Below are 16,996 nucleotides of genomic sequence, written 5' to 3' on the forward strand. Positions count from 1 at the left end.
TTCGCGATGTAATACAAATTTTATGACAAATTATTAAAATTTGATATTTTCTAAATTTTGATATTTAAGTCATTGAAGTAAACTTTTTCTAATGGTATATACTTAAAGTGTATGTAGCTGGGAGGAAAAGCCGACGGTCAATTGAAAATTTTGACCTTTCATTTTAAAGATATACCGTATTTTTTTCCCAAAAAGACCTCAATTTTGTTGGTGTTTTGGAGAAAAAAATCCATATCTTCAATACGAAAGGTCAAAATTTTCAACTGATCGTCGGTTTTTCATCCGAGCTACATACACTTTAAGTACATATCATCAGATTTATAAATTTTACTTGAGGACTGTTAAATATCAAAACATCAATTTTTATTTTAATCATTTGCCATAAAATATGTATTATATCGCGAATTTCAAAAAATCAAAATTATTTGATATGAGAAGAACATTCCTCTTATTCTTGATTAATTTTGGTCAGAAACGTAGCCAAAGTGTTCTAATTTCCTGACATTCTTCGTATTCAGAATGCGATTCGATGTCTGATGTGCTCTCATGTCACACAAAAAATACTGCCCTAACGTTCATAACCCACCCCTTAATACCTTGTTAGTTGAAAAAAAAAAACAATCGTTTATGTAGAAAGTGAGATTATTTTAAGTCAAAAAGATTTTTAAAAGGAAAAGGCTTTTCATCTTATCATTATTTCACAACTTTTGATTTGAACTTTTAACCATCCAAAACAGTTACAGTAAGGAAGTCAGAAGGGACCACTAACTATGTTGCGTTTCAATTCATTACAGCAATAAACTACAGTTTTTATAGGTAAACAGTAAAACACATTAAAATATCATTTTTGGATGTTGTTAAACAGTTGTTATCATAACTCACCACTATGTTGAAACCAGGGGTTGAAACTGAACAGCGATAACTCTGCATGTGTGAGGAAATAGAGAATACAAAAAGCAGGGTGATGAGTTTAATACTAAATAATACAGATGATAGTGATGATGATAATAATAATAATAATAATAATAATAATAATAAACATCTTACTGTAATGTACAGCACTTTACAAAAATACAAAATATATACAAAACAGAATACCTGAATTGTGAAAAAAACAAAAACTAAAAGGTCTATATAGTAATATATACAGCAGCAATCAGTACAGGTGAGTTTTTAGGTTACTCTTGAAACTATCTACATGTAAAGTGAGGTTACGCTGATGTTTAGAGGGATGTTGCTATAAATTCAAATATACATAAATATTGCAGAAGTTTCATTAACAAGTACTAAATGTGTTTACAGTCATTTTGCCAGCAAAATAGATCATTTCATTATTTTCATTTGATAATAATATGAAGATGACTGTAGCAGGGTCTGGTTTTTAAATCACAACTTGGCATTAGTTGGTCTTACATGTATGTTTCCGGTGTCAAAATTAAATGATTGTATAGACAATGTATATATTACTTAAAGCATTGTTCAGACATAAAATTTGATTGGTAATGACACTCTACGATATACAATTTGTAGCACACAAGATGACTAGAGAGATATATTATTGAAGCACTGCTGGCAATATGATATGAATGTTGTGCGCCTGAAGCTGTGCTGAGGTTGGTTCACCTCACTGGAGGACAAGGTCATCTGCTAATTGGTTGTCCTCTGTGCTCAAACTGACAATCTCTACATGTACACATTACACTTTTGAAACACCTCATGCCAACAAATTGTCTTGAATCAATGTTTACATTATTAAGTATGCAATGATAAAACATTTAAACACTACATATCTAATGATTTCACGTTATTTCTGTGATCTGTGGTTTGATTTACCAATGACAATCTATCTTCTATGTTTGAACTATATGAGCAAATGAACATGAACCGGGTCTGCTCATTTTATATAGGACATCATAATAATCATAATTATCATGTGATTGATCACAATGTACAACTACAAGTGTTTGAAATTGAGGATAAAAATGAAAAAAGATGAGAATGTGTGTGGAGTGGGGTTTAGAGAAAATAAGAGATTACGTGTGTACGGTAAGTGAGGAATGGCATTATTTTTTATTTCTGCTGCAAATAAATCAGAAACAAGAAAAGCAACTTCCATGATGCAGTAATATTTCTTACATACCTTTAAAATACTGTATTTTGTATGATGCAGATTAGATGATGATAATAATTCTGCACATAATTGCACACAATAGTATAGTATAATACTAGTTACATGATCATGATTGTAAAACAGAAACATCACTACAAAGTTTCATCATTATGTCATGATTACAAAGTATTAATCTTCATTTCTGTTTTTAATTTCAGCTACTACTTAAGAAAGTCATATGGAAGCAAAAAGTGGCTGGTATATTTAGAAGGTAGGAATTTACTCAATCTTTTTTTTTTTTTTTTTTTTTAAGTGTGTGAGTAGAATATGAATCCTTTTTATTCTTGTTTGTCTTTTTGTATGTTTTGTATGAGTGTGAGTGTTCGTTGTCTTCGTCCATAGTCTTTGTCTCGTCTGTCTCTCTTTGTACCTGTTGCTCAAAAAGAATATTTTGATTATGTAATTATTGTTCATGATCGTTGGGAACTGATGGCTCATTATGTATGTCTTTTCTCCCTCCATCAGTTCCAAGCACAGGGAAAAAAAAAAAGAAAAAAGTAATTTACTCAATCTTTTGGTGTTTTATCACAAAACAGTGATTCAGTTCAACCATGATTTTCCACTTGTATATATAGCACTTTGACTAGAAGAATTCTTTTTAATTTGATACTTGTCCCATTAAGATTTTAAAAAAAGAAGATGTTTTCCTGTTAAAAAATGTTAAACTGTCCCACCAGGACCCAAGCGTGTCTCCATACGGAGCGACCGTTTAAACAAAGAAACAAACAAACTGGCCTTTAGTGCATATTATTAGTACCTTGCTGCTATACTGATTGTACTAAGGCTTTCGATCTGATAGATCATAATATTGCTGATGTCCTCAACAATCTTGAAACAGTTAAACCTGATGAATCAGGATGCTATAGTTTTGTGCAAGTGACTGTTTTATCTTTTAAGGTAATTCTCAAACTATACTTACATGTACTTCAAAATTAATATTAAAATGTGTTGAATTAAAATAAACAGCTGAAAGAAAAGTGAGAAAATAAACAGGTTGCACTATATGGTCATAAAAATTAAGAGTAACCACCACCAGAAACTGTAGCAAAATAATTGTGATTTACTATAATAAACACCTGTTGTTTTCATGGAACTAGATTGTTTTCTTCTGAGTTGCAATTTTGATTTTGAATGTTGTTTTCAAATTCCTACATCCCACTTTCATCAAAATATTGTCTACAAAACCTCAATGATGGAGATGATAACATAATTCTGACTGTATGACTCCAATCTTTAATTTTTGCATTACCTTAACTGATTACAGGTTCATATCCCGAGAGTCATTACTTTAGTTTGAAAACCCATTAACTTAGCTATAAACCCTAACCTAGAGTCCGAAGTTTACCGTTTTCTAAAATCCATTTTCCGTGTTGTAATCCGTGTTGTAAAATTTGTAAATCTGTGTCATGAATAAAGCTTAAAATGTATAAACAATGATATTAATGTTACAATAAAGTGTTCAATATCGCGATCAATATGCACTGATTGGAATATCCTCACAATAATAGGCCGACTATTGCGATGTTTGCAAGGATATAGGGGTTCATGCCTTGATAATATACCTATATTTCGGTATTATTAAACAATATTTTTATCATAAAATTTGACATACACAACTCATGATTGTTTTTAACATTTATTTATCTTATCTTTTAACAATTTTGTCACATCATACAAAAATGTCATTTTCCGTGTTGTACCTTCGATTCCGTGATTTTCTTCCGTTTTCCGTAAAACGGAAAACTTCGGACTCTACCCTAACCCTTATCCTAAACTTTGCACTAACCCTAACCTATAACCTAAGCCCTAATCATATTTTCATAACCCTAAACAAAACATATCCATAACTCTAATCCTAAACAATTACCCTAACCCTATCCCTAACACTCACTGTAACTTTTATGCTATAAACCCTACCTTATTCCTAACCCTAATCCTAACATAAAATTTCCTAAACCCTAACTTAATCTCTTTTAGACCAATCAGGGGCTCTCTGTAAGGCTTCTGCTCATCCTTTGAATCCCATCATCCATTTATGAACATCCCTTTTTTGTCTTCATCAGATGGAAGTGTCATTTTGTTCATGCCTCCTTTATTATTGTAGGCGATTACATGTGTGATGACCCTTCAGAATAATGTGAACCCTATGTATGTATTTTCAGTCTTATAATATACAGGATGGCCCAGTATGGATGCACAGACCCTTACTAATTCTAGGGTCTGTGCTGGATGATCACAAGCATCATTGATTTGCACATGCCCATTAAATTTGCCTAAAATAATGAAGAACTTCCAACAATTACAATAAACCTTGGCTTCAGTATAACCAATTGATCCAGCCTCCTTCCTGCTACTTCTAAGCTATCCACACAATAAGCAGAAATGCAGAACCCTTGAAATTTTGCCTGTGCAAACACACTGCAGAGGTTTGACACACTTAGGGAAACTTAGAGCTTTGAACTACTTCAAACTGCCCCCCCCTCCAAAAAACCAACAGAACACCAATATTTAGGGTGTCTCATTGAACCTTAAACTTGGAGGTTTGTGCCATGCACACCGACATTGCCTGGTTAATAATTACATTGTACAGCAGAGACACTAAAATCAACACCCGGGATCGATACACGTGAATGTGCTATGCACGATATGATATTCAGACGATAAATCTTTGGATACCGGGGTAGAAAATGATGAATATCTCCCGTAACTTTTTTATACTTTGATGCTTGCACTTGAATATATGTGTTGAAAGGACATGATAGTTGTTAGCTTGCGTATTGAGAAAGAACCGTGCGTATTGAGCTCAAAAACTGACAAAAATTCTGATTTTATATCTAAACTATATCCGAACTATAGCGCAGCGTAGGCCACATGTGGAAGCAGTCTAAAAGCAGATGACCTCATGGCGTATACCATGCTCACTAACATCTACAGAGGTCAGTGACCAGGCTATGTCAATAGCCTTAGTCGGGTGTCCCTCGGCCCATTATGTGTCTCAAAACTATTAAACAGGTCGGAACAAAATGGCCATGCGTGGCTGTGGATTCAACCTACCATGGCGATTTCTGCCATGAAGATATCGGGGCGATGACACTGTGCCATGTGGACAAGTTCAGGTTTCATTCAAAATTTCATTCTAACATGTATGTGTATGATTGTTGTCTATTTTACATTGAGGCCTGCCACACAGTGACATCGCCCCGATATCTTCATAGTAGAAATCGCCATGGTAGGTTGAATCCACAGCCACCCATGACCATTTTATTCGGACCTTATGAGATGCATATTATTAGCTTAAGTGACCTGACTAAGGCTACTGACAAAGCGGGTAATTGATTTCTCGCTCTGTGAGCAAGCTTGTATACGACATTGCGGTCAATGGTTATACTCTCTCCACTTGAGTGAGTGCCGCTATAGCCTGCTGCGCGCTGTAGTCCATATAGGACCAACGCAATATAAAATTGAGAGTTTTGGTCAAATTGTGAGTTCAAAGCGCACGGCCAATTTTCAAAGCGCACGCTAAAGACTATAATATCTGTTCAACACGTATTTTCAAGTGTATGAGACCACATCTGGTTTCTTGAGAAAATTCATTTACGGGAGATATTCATCATTTTCTAACTCAGTATCCGAAGATTTTCGTCTGATATCAAAATCGTGCATAGCAATTCACGTGTATCGATCCCGTGTATTCATTTTAATGTCACTGCTGCACCAAATAATTATTAGCCAGGCGATGTCGGTGTGTGCCATTAAAACAATATATTTCCAAATTTTGAGTTGTATAGCTGCAGTGGTTTTGAGAAGCAAAAACGTGTATATTAACAATTAATGCACCAAAATGATAGTACATACATTTCTGGTATGGTTACCGCAATTCACCATGTTTACATTGGGGTGTTAAATTTTACTGGGGTAATAAAAAAATGCTTTCTTCTAATACCAAAATCAGTTTTTGATGAAGAAAAATGGGGGTAGAGGCTTTTGATCGGCTCACATCCCTTTAAGATTGGCTCAGGGGGTTCAACTGACAACTGAGCACAACTCAGAGTATCTTTAGTGTTTCATTTCTACACAGATGCAAAACCTTGGAGGTTCATAACTTCAACCCTGTCTGAAAACAGCTTTAGTAAATACATGTAAGCTTAAACTAAACCTGATGAACGAATATGCACTTAACTTGAACCTTCCATAAAAAGAACCAAGTACACTCATTAAAACTTCATTCACTTAGAATTCCAACAAAGGCCAAATGGTTGAAAAACTATTTCCCTGTTTATACTAGCGGGGATTACCCATCCATCACAAAAGGTCACCAACTACCAGAAATCCCTTATCCAACATCGGATCTCATGATATACTCAGCGTTGCCAAAAAAGCTCAGCCCAAATCACGGGTAAAATCATCCAAAAGTCACCCAATTTTTCCTCTTAACCATTGGTTTTTATGTAACAGGAAAGTACCAGATGATGCAGGAGCCAATGTTGAAAAAGTCACACAATTTTTGTTTTAACCATTAGCTTCTATGGGACGGGTAATAGTCAAAAGTTGTGGGGAAATCTTCAAAAGTCACCCAATTGAGCTACTAAATCAGGGATATGGCAACCCTGAATATATACTTCATGGATTCAAGTGCTCAATGTTTGTTGATAAAACTTCAGTGAGATTCCTCCACTAATGTCAGGATAATGCTTACACAAACTAACAGTGTGTACTTTGAGAATGTTAAGAATAACATGCCATTGTGTAAAGCCATTGACTTAGCTTTGATGCAATGATGTCCGCCCTGCCGGCTGGCTGGCAATGATGTTAAAAGAAGATTGAATCCTATGCCCCCGGCAGGCAATAATGTGGAATAAGATCTGAAAACCGATTTGCATGTCATATTCCAAGAATCAAATAATTATGTGTTTAATAGCTTATAATGAAATCTATTGGGCTATTGCAGTTGAGATCCTTACACTGTAGGCCTACACCCCATATGGAAGACTTGACTTTAATCTTACACAGAGAGTGTGAATTTCAAATGGGGTTACTTCAATGGGTGACTCCATTTGAAATACACATCCTAGATCCTGTGTGGGAGATTAACTTTAAGGTAGGTCATGTCTTCCATAGGGGGTATGTATTTTAACTGGAATAGCCTATCAGTGTCTGCAATAAGTGTATAGCAGACTAGCAGTAGCAAAATGCTACACAATTTTCATCATTTGCTACACAATTTTGGAATGTGTAGCAATTTTGTACCATTCATAAGCATTCGCTCCCAAATTTGGTGAGCATTTTTGCTACACAAATAAAATTGCTTAATGCAGACCTATTGCAGGTAACATTAGAATTAACATCCATGCCAATAAAATTAATGAGGACTTTGACACAAACATATTACTTTACTTCACATACTTTGTATTCTTCAAATTTCTTCTTACATGTATAACCATGTATGGGTATCGAAGCAGGGTAGATCAGCTGTGTCGGTGCCCCTCAATCAGGCTTGGTGCCCCCATCAAATGACTTATGCTACACTTCTGATGGTAGTGGGTACAATGGCTCCTTACACCAATGTTGCCTTGATCTTCCTCTCTCGGGCTTCCTCTTCTTCTACTGTTCCTCTTGACAGATGGGAAGCTTTTGAGAGATGCTTATGACATGTAAACTAGATAGCAGACCTATTTGAAAAATGTATTTTGAGAAATCAAATCAAACATGTTGCTTATAAAACTGATCAAACTTGAACTTGGAAAGCAACATGGAAACACCTGATGACATCAGGGAAACACCATCATCGGGGATCAAGTTGGGTCTCATAGGGCTTTATATATATAAGGCTAAGTTTGACTGCATGGTCCATGACTTGCTTTTATTGACACTTGTAATGGAGATAAGTATTTGTCATTGCTTAAAAGCCCATTATTTTCTAGAAAATTTGGTACCAAAATCTCATTTTCACCAAAAAAGAGAGATGAGGTAAAGTTTGTTCGGCTTATAAGGCAAAAATTATTCTTTTTAGGCTTTTATTACTGCGCACATCAATAAAGTCCCAACTCAACTCACACTTGCGTAAATTAACGTAAGCGTGTGCTAGTTACGCATTACGCATCCCACAATTAGCTAAAGCACTGTGCCCAACTGCGTGCACGCCATTCTATATCAATATACGGTGTCATGAATCTTTATTTTTTTCGCCTTATATAAGTCGAACAAACTTTAGTGTTCTACTGAACCCTCAAAGTTTGTTGTATGTTTACTTCTTTGGATTGCTACAAAAAATTCAATTTCATTGACTTGACAATCCTATTTTGATGAAACTTGCATCTTGTTTTCCTCTGCATTTGTCACTTTACCAGGTGGATGGTACTGCTACAATGAACCAAGCTGCAGGGCAAGATGGGCATCTAGTAGTAGACTTATGAGCTCAACAGAATGGCCCAAAACAAAAACAGGTGAGATACATGTACAAACTAGACATTGTTTACACATATCCCAGAATGCTTTGCAAACCTCATATCATTGTTGGGCAGGAAAAACCTCCTATGTGCTTGTGGCCTCTGAACATGTTTAACACAAAAGTGCCAACAGGTTATATCTATAGGAGGTTTTGCTTTAAGCATGTTCAAGTGCCAATGATACATAGGTTTTTCCTGCCCAATGACAATATGTGCTTGTGGCCCCTGAACATGTTTAAAACAAAACTGCCAACAGGTTACATAGGAGGTTTTGCTTTAAACATGTTCAGGGGTCAATGACACTTAAGAGATTTTTCCTGCCCAACGGCGATATAATTTGTATTTCATGATCTGGTATACCCAGCAAACACAAAACGTTTCTGAACACATTCACAATGTTACTATAGAAAAAATTAAATTTGTGTACATCATGGAACATTCAACTACGCTTGTTACTCCGTGACTAATCATGCTAACTACACGTGCGTACAACTGCTTACTACGCACAGCCATGCAAAGAGTATGTTCCACGATGTACACGAATTTGATAATTTTTCTATAGTAGGTTTTAAGGGTATATAGGAATAAAAAAAACCTTTAATAACATTCAAAAAGATTTGCTGCAAAACTTGCTGCATAACATTTGAACATAATGTTATTTTTAAACAGTTTTGCTAAGTATTTTTGAACACTTAAAAGTGTTCAAGTATTTTTGAACACTTAAAAGTGTTCAAAAATACTTAGCAAAAATGTTTGCACAAAAATATTAAACTTTTGAAAATGTTGTTGTAGCGTTCATACATCAAACATTTTGTCCAAAAACGAAACAAAATGTTTAAAAACATTTTTGTGTTTGTTAAGAGTAACTTGTGCAAACAGCAGGTTCGACTTATGAGCTCAACTGGATAGACCCAGGGGCGTAGCCAGGGGGGGTCTGATCCCTCCCCCCCCCCCCGATTTTTTTCAAGATGAAATGGGGATGGCAAAAAGTAAAGGAAAAAAAATTGACAAATGAGAACAATTTGGCTTTGCCCCCTCACACTAAAACTAAAATCCTAGCTATGCTACTGGATAGACCAACACTGATAATAAAAAATACCCATCAGGTAGCTATTAGGTATGATACCAGAATATCTGTCAGATTGTCAATCTTTTGTATCTTTTGTTAATTTCTTCAAGTTTATTGCATTTTGTAAAATTTTAGACCAAAAGGAAATACTTAAAATTGATGAATGAATGAAAAGGAGGTCATGGGTGAAACCAATATTATTACACATGTCCGTCACCTCTATAGTTAAATACCTCTTCTCAAGCAATGATACACATGTATGTTTTAACCAGTACTAAATGTCACAAGGGATTGTGGGAAATGAATTATACTTCCTGTGGATAACAGCCATCAACTGTAACAAAGTGCAGGACGATGATTACTGGAAAATTGCATGTTTACAGTCAAAAAAATTTTAGTCTCCCCTGATCGAGACACAAGTGAAAAGTGACTTGGTAATTTTTTTTCTGTTTTTCACAAACTGATGCATGCTCATTAATTTTATGCACCATCCTACAATGTACATCTTCAACATTTGCCCTGATTTGATAACATATTTATTTCTTCACTATATTTTCACACAGGCAGTGGTGTCTTATCAGCAGATCCTGAAGAAAATAGGGTTTGGTGGAAAGCTAATGTAGTGTAAGTGTTTCAAACAATTATTTAGAAATGTAAGGTCTTTCTACAGTTATTTTTCAATTCTGAATACAAATATTATTTATTCTAACATATTTTCCTTCAGTTGTATGTGTTTCAAAATTCTTCTCTTTACATGTTGTTGTATTTGCCTTTTCTTTCTCTTTCTTTCTTTCTTTTTTTTCTTTCTTCCTTTTCTTTCCTTCCTTCTTTCTTTCTTTTTTTCTTTTTGCCTTTTCTTTCTTTCTTTCTTTCTTTCTTTCTTTCCTTCTTTACTTTCTTTCTTTTTTTTTCTTTCTTTCTTTCTTTCTTTCCTTCTTTACTTTCTTTCTTTTTTCTTTCTTTCTTTTTTCCATCTTTCTTTTGTTCTTTTCATCCTTCCTTTCTTCAAGTTATTGATTTATTAGTTTATTTATTTGTAAATATATTTGTTATCCATTTTTCTTTTCAGATATATTCCATATTGTTCCAGTGATGTGTGGAGTGGTACAGCTTCTGCATCTGATACGGGTATGTTTAAAGTCTGTTCTTACTCCACATCGCAGCGCGGTGCGATGCTATAAAAACTGTAATCTGAGCCAGGTTTTTACGAGCTCAGCGGTGAAAATTCTGATCGTGTGATGGAAATTTCGGTCCACGATGGAGTTGGATTTTGTTCAACTTTATAGCATCGCGCTGCGATATCGCAGCCGTGCACGCTTCTGATTGGCTGCTGGAAAATCAAGGTTGGCAGAATGACCATAAAAGGAGATGCAGACCCCACATGCTTTTAAAACATCACAGCATCGCGCGATGAAATTAAAATGTACATTTTCATTTCATAGCACGATGCTGCGATGTTCTAAAAGCATCGCAGCATCGTTGCAGCGATGGGGAGTAAGAATCAGACTTAAGGCTTGACTTACAAATACAATGGCTGTTGGGACAGTAATCACACACCTTTACCTTTTAAATCACATGCACTCTATAATTTTAGTGTATACATGAATACACCCTCCTTCACCAATTTTTTTGGAAAAATTGTTATAAATATGGGTCTACATTTGTACTTTCAGATTCTCTGAGGCACATCCTTATTCCTTACCCAAATCAAACTTGAGTACATGGGCTAAGCATCAATCCTTACCCTATCACATATAATTTGGTTCACCTCAAGTTCGGTAGTGACATCAATGCTCTTTCGCGGTTGAGGCACAAGCGTGCCGACAAACCGCCCCTGTACGCGCGTACACTCAGGGCGTGTAACTTTACGTGCGCGATTCAATACTGCGGCTAGCAAAATACGCACGTACGTCACTACCGAACTCGAGATGAACCAAATTATCGACTCACCTGTATTTCGTCACAAATACCACGTTACCATAACATTTGCTTATCTGCATGTTTTATCATGCCCTCATATATAGTTAAGTCCAGGCAAACTATAAAGATATGAAAAAAAGATCAGCGAAAATAAGTAAGCAAGCAAGTAAGTACACATTCAAGCAAGCAAGCAATAATCCACAGTGTGATTTTAATCAGTGTTGGGGTCAATCAAGTCCGAATCCAAGTCAAGTCCGAGTCCACTGCAAAGCGGACTCAAGTTTGAGTCCTGTAACACTGATGTACACATGTATACAACTTTAAGAGGCAGAATAGAACTAAAACATTTCTTTCTTTTGTTTATTTTGCAGGTAGTTATGCATTTATGGGTGCATTAATCATTCAAGAAGTATTACAAGAGTTGATGAGTGTAGGCTTGATGTCTGCTAAAGAGATGGTTCTAGCAGGAAGCAGGTAAATAACAAGTCAAGAAAACCACAGGTCCTGGGTTTGAGTCACTAGCAGAATTTTTTTTTTCATTTTCGTTTCAATGTTATATGTTGCAAGAGCAAAACTATAAATTATAGTTTTATGTGCAACTTATTAAAGAAGTATTTTGTGATCCTAGCATCCACTTTTTATGATATTTTACAGTAGATATCCACAAATATAGCTTATTCCGAAAATAATAGTTCATTCCGATTGTGCATTTACAAATTATGTATGATTATGTGTATTACACTGCTCCATAGGCCACTGTAGTACTTTCGTTCTGGTACACCAGAACGTAATTCAAATTTGACAATGTCTTTGCTAAAATAATTAATCTGCCAGAAATTTTTTGCGCATAAAGATGTAGCCTGAGGTTTCAAGTGGTAAAAACTCAACTTTTGAGAAATGTGGCGAATGAGGCTGTGGATCATGAAATACCCTTTTAAGAACATGAAAAAATAAAACAATTATGGTAAAATAAAAAGGATAAATAAGAACTACAGAAATTCATCTAATTTCTTTTTTGTACCAAACAGCGCAGGAGGAACTGCAGTACTGATGAATTTAGACAGAATATCAGAGTTCATGGCAGCGGCCGGTAGCAAAGCACGAGTACTGGGGTTGGCCGATTCAGGCTGGTTTCTAGAAACACCACAAATTGTATCGCAACAGACCGACTGTAGCAACGCATTTTACTGCAACCCTTCTGTAGCCATACAAATGGGAACTAAGTAAGTGACTAAGATTTATATCCCCATGGGCACCACTGTTTTTCTAAAAGTACCCCTGATTGGTTAATTATGTGATATAATCATCTGAGTGACCAATCAAAATAGAGCTTTTAGAACTCTTAAAAGGCCAAAAAAAAAAGATTGTTTGCTTGGAGAATAAACAGAATTTTTGTTTTTACTGTCCTCTACCCTGTGATAGTCTAGATGTGAGGCAGGGCCAATATTGTCAGAAGTGGATGCAGGCGCAACCGGTATCTACTACGACAAAAATATTGGACCTGCCTGTCGTCTATCATAGGTAGAGGATAGTAAAAACAAAAATTCTTATCGTTTATTCTCATTCTTAGTCAGTCAAGTATTATTTTAATAACTGTAAACTTTTTTTTTTGGCCTGATCGCTTTTAGCCCTACTGACTATTCTTACCATATCTCTGATTGGCTTAATACATGATATTCGCCTATTGCACGGTTCCGCCATGATATGATGCAAGGAGAGCCTCAACCTGGAATGACATGAAAGGAAGAATTGCATAACTTTACGCAATGTTATATGACTAGTTCAATTTCCATTCATGCATGCTGCCAGATCGAGGCTCTCCTCGCACATGGCAGAATCATGCAATGGGTAAATACCCCTCTTTGTAACCAGTCAAATAATTTTAGAGGCCGAACAGACCAATAATTAGACAGGTAGTGTTTGCTCATGGGGATATTATTGTGGAATTGAATTAAATAGTGGAAATATAATTTGGCAACTCACAGAGCTACTGGATGAATAATCTCAAATACTTTAAGAGAGAATGTATAACAGTCATATGGTTTCAATACTTAACATGTGGTGCAATCTTCAACTTTAATTATGGTTTATAGGCTAAATATTGTTTAAGTCTCAGAAAAGTTAACAAATGGCAGGAAAAAGATAACTAAGAAACTTATTTCAAGGAACTGACTGAGTGAATGACTTTTTAAACTGAATATTTTGAGTACTAACTACCCTGCCATGGGATATGGATTGACCGAGTTAGCAGTTAGGCCAATGTTAGATATAAACTGATTTCAAACAAGAACCATCTTTAAAAAAGACATGCATATAACTTTATAATGATGTTGATGTGACCGTTTAAATATCCCTTAAGATCTTAAGATAGGTCATCATATGGGGGATGCACCATCCATGATTGGGGGGCACCATGTCTGCTTGGGGTACAAACTGTTTTTCATCAATTTTCCTATGGGATTTGCCCCCCGTGCCTCTATGATGCTCACGCCACTGGTGCACACAAAATAAGAGATTCCAATGGTGCAAAAATGCATGATTCCACACTCTACTGTAAGGTGCAAGGTTCATGTTAGTTATGTCATTATTGTCACAGCCACTGAATTATAAATGCTTTTGCCCAACAATGACCCGCAATGTCCTTTGATCCTCATTTTCATCAGTTTTAAGCCAAGACCTTTTACCTTTGCCCTTATTCAGTGTTAGAAATAAGTCAACATTTTCAATGGCTATTAAGGCCCTTAGGTTTTGAAATCTATGAGCCCTCATCAATTTGTACGGACCTGAACTTGCTGTAAAAGTGGAAAATTATTTTCATGCATTTGCGTTCCAAGCTTCTACCACGAAAATAACGAATATATTCCTCTTGTGTTTAGGTAAATGTAAGGAAACTTAGAATCGCGAATTTAAAAACATGGGAAATGGTTGAAAATTGGCAAAGTGTGAAAAATTTCTCACACACAAATTTCCACTTTTAGGCCTAACTGACACATCCATGTATTATGTAATGTTATACTGGTCCACTTATATGTGACACTTCATAAGACTGGATGAGCTACAACTTCGGATAATTCATAAATCAACATGTAAATAATTATGCATACCATTCTTTGCCCTGCAGTGTGTGTATGCATCATAGTTTGCTTAGGGCATGTGCATTTTAAATCGTCCACCACATTTCATATAGTGCAAGAAAGCCATTGAACAGTGTAGCGGTTCGTTTTTTAAGCATATTGATAGACCAGTCCCTTGCCTTTGTTGATAAACAATGATGGCAAGTGGTCTATAATATTTTCCTCAGTACTACAGACCAACAGAGCCTATTACCATTACCATAATATTTGTGTTGATTTCATCATCATTAACAATTACCTTATTTTTATGTTACTTCCACTCAACAGATTATGGAACAGTAATGTGCCTAAGTCTTGCAGGGAATCATACAGCGTCAATGAAAGATGGAGATGCTTTTTTGGATTCAGAATTTATGAAAGTATAAAATGTAAGTGCTAGCTAAAGGTCAAACTAAAGTGCTATTATTACTGATATGGTGGAAAGCGATTGGGTGCGGTTTCGAACCACCAACCCCTCTGCTGCCAGACACATGCACAAGCCTACCTTGCCACGGGGTGTAGCTTGCCCGGCCAAGCTTTCCGTGACCATATGACTATTCGCATAATGATGCAATCGAATGGGATACCTGCCCATGCTTTCTGAACTGTGGTTTTGTGTTGTTTAGTACTGAGACGAATATTCGTCTCAGGTTTAGTACGGTTAGGGTTAATCACAAAATGAAAGAAATCTGCCAAACCTGCCATAATTTGGTTAAATATACAGGTACTTTGCATGCATTATCTAGTCCATATCACTTGCTATTTTTTTTGGTTATTATTTTGATGAAATAAGAATCACAAAATGTTATGGTAAGTATGAACGGTATTCATTTGTATATTTTCATGACTAACAGGTGTTTTTCATTTCACTCTCTGCTTTCAGCTCCTATATTTTTATTTCAATGGTTATATGATGAAGCACAATTAACAGTTGGTAGCGGTATGGCAAGTCCACCAATCAATTTACAACATTGGAATTTTATGCAAAAAACTGGCAGAGATATGAGGGCGTCGTTACGGAATGCATCGTAAGTAGACACAAATTCTTACCAATGCTTACAGTAATATCAGTGGTGGCACAATGACTGGTTTCCATAGGGATTCAGGGAGGGGAATTTTTTTTTTGGGGGGGGCAAAGTCTTGCAAATTCAAGGTTGCATGAGCATGATGTACTGATCATTCTATAAAAATTTCAATGCATTTCAAGAACATTTTAAACACATTTTCACTTTTTACTTGCATTTTACACAAAACCAGGGAAAAATTGGTTTTTTTTAAATACCCCTATTTTTTATGTTTTACACCCACTTAAATGAAACAACCCTGTCTTTACATTAACAAAATGAACCTTTTCCTTTAAAGCAAACTGCTTTAGCGAGGTGTACTCTCTAAATGTAAAAGAGTGAAATTTTCACTCCCTGTCAAGAGTGAACTGATTTTCACTCTTATCAAGTAAAATTGGCTCCTTTTCGAGTGACAAGAGAGTAATATAATTCACTCTAAAAGATTGATTAGTTTTCACTCAATTACGAGTGAATTACCACTTTTTTGGAGTGATAGTCATTTCATTTCCACTCTTTTGAGAGTCTTTTTAAGAGTGAGAAAGCACTCTTTTGAGAGTGAAATATTTTCGCTCTTTACAAAGAGTGATTTTCACTCTTCAAGGACTGGTCCCTAGAGTCACTCTTTGTAAGAGTGAAGAATTCACTCTAAAAGAGTGAATTTTCACTCTTTTACATTAAGAGAGTAGTTTTGTTGTTGATGAATTGCATGGAAATCAAAACAAGAAAATATCCTAGCATTTTCACTCTTAATGGTAAATTTCCACCTCATCTCTTTGTTTGTTTTGTTTCACTTTATTACTTCCGCCTCCTATCAGTAAAATATTCCCATAATTTTATCCTTAGCATACAAGGAAGTTCTTATTAGAACACTGGTTTGACTCTCATTTTAACAGTCACCCATTTATTAATAACATTTTCCAAATTGAACCAGTTTTTGAATAGTCATGAATTGCCGACAAGTATGTTCAACAACCTAAGCTTATAGTATTTTATAAATATAAGGTAAAGTTAAATCGAATTCTGGAAATAAAATTTGCAACTTACATGCGACAGTTGCGTCCGGTAACTCCGAACTTCATCAGGCATCTGATTGGTCACGTGACAAACGACGGGGAAGATCCTGCAAAGCCTGGTCCCTGGTTATAGTATTTTGTTTCTAATTTGGCAAATTACATGTAACTTATCTTGTTAAGTTGGATTACACATTGATGAGA

General features: G+C 35.5%; 1 protein-coding gene across 3 annotated transcripts in view; it reads left to right on the top strand.

The window, feature by feature from the left end:
• Nucleotides 1-16,996, top strand: part of LOC140157005 (palmitoleoyl-protein carboxylesterase notum1'-like) — a 40,577-nt gene that overhangs the window by 14,260 nt on the left and 9,321 nt on the right. For all 3 annotated transcript variants that reach the window (XM_072180059.1, XM_072180057.1, XM_072180058.1), the window contains 8 exons: nt 2,329-2,381; nt 8,518-8,613; nt 10,249-10,309; nt 10,755-10,813; nt 11,977-12,079; nt 12,634-12,828; nt 15,007-15,107; nt 15,602-15,746. In XM_072180059.1, coding sequence (XP_072036160.1) covers nt 2,329-2,381; nt 8,518-8,613; nt 10,249-10,309; nt 10,755-10,813; nt 11,977-12,079; nt 12,634-12,828; nt 15,007-15,107; nt 15,602-15,746 — 813 coding nt within the window. The remainder of the gene's footprint in view (nt 1-2,328; nt 2,382-8,517; nt 8,614-10,248; nt 10,310-10,754; nt 10,814-11,976; nt 12,080-12,633; nt 12,829-15,006; nt 15,108-15,601; nt 15,747-16,996) is intronic.

This window comes from Amphiura filiformis, chromosome 7, assembly GCF_039555335.1.
Source record: "Amphiura filiformis chromosome 7, Afil_fr2py, whole genome shotgun sequence".
Lineage (NCBI taxonomy): Eukaryota > Metazoa > Echinodermata > Ophiuroidea > Amphilepidida > Amphiuridae > Amphiura > Amphiura filiformis.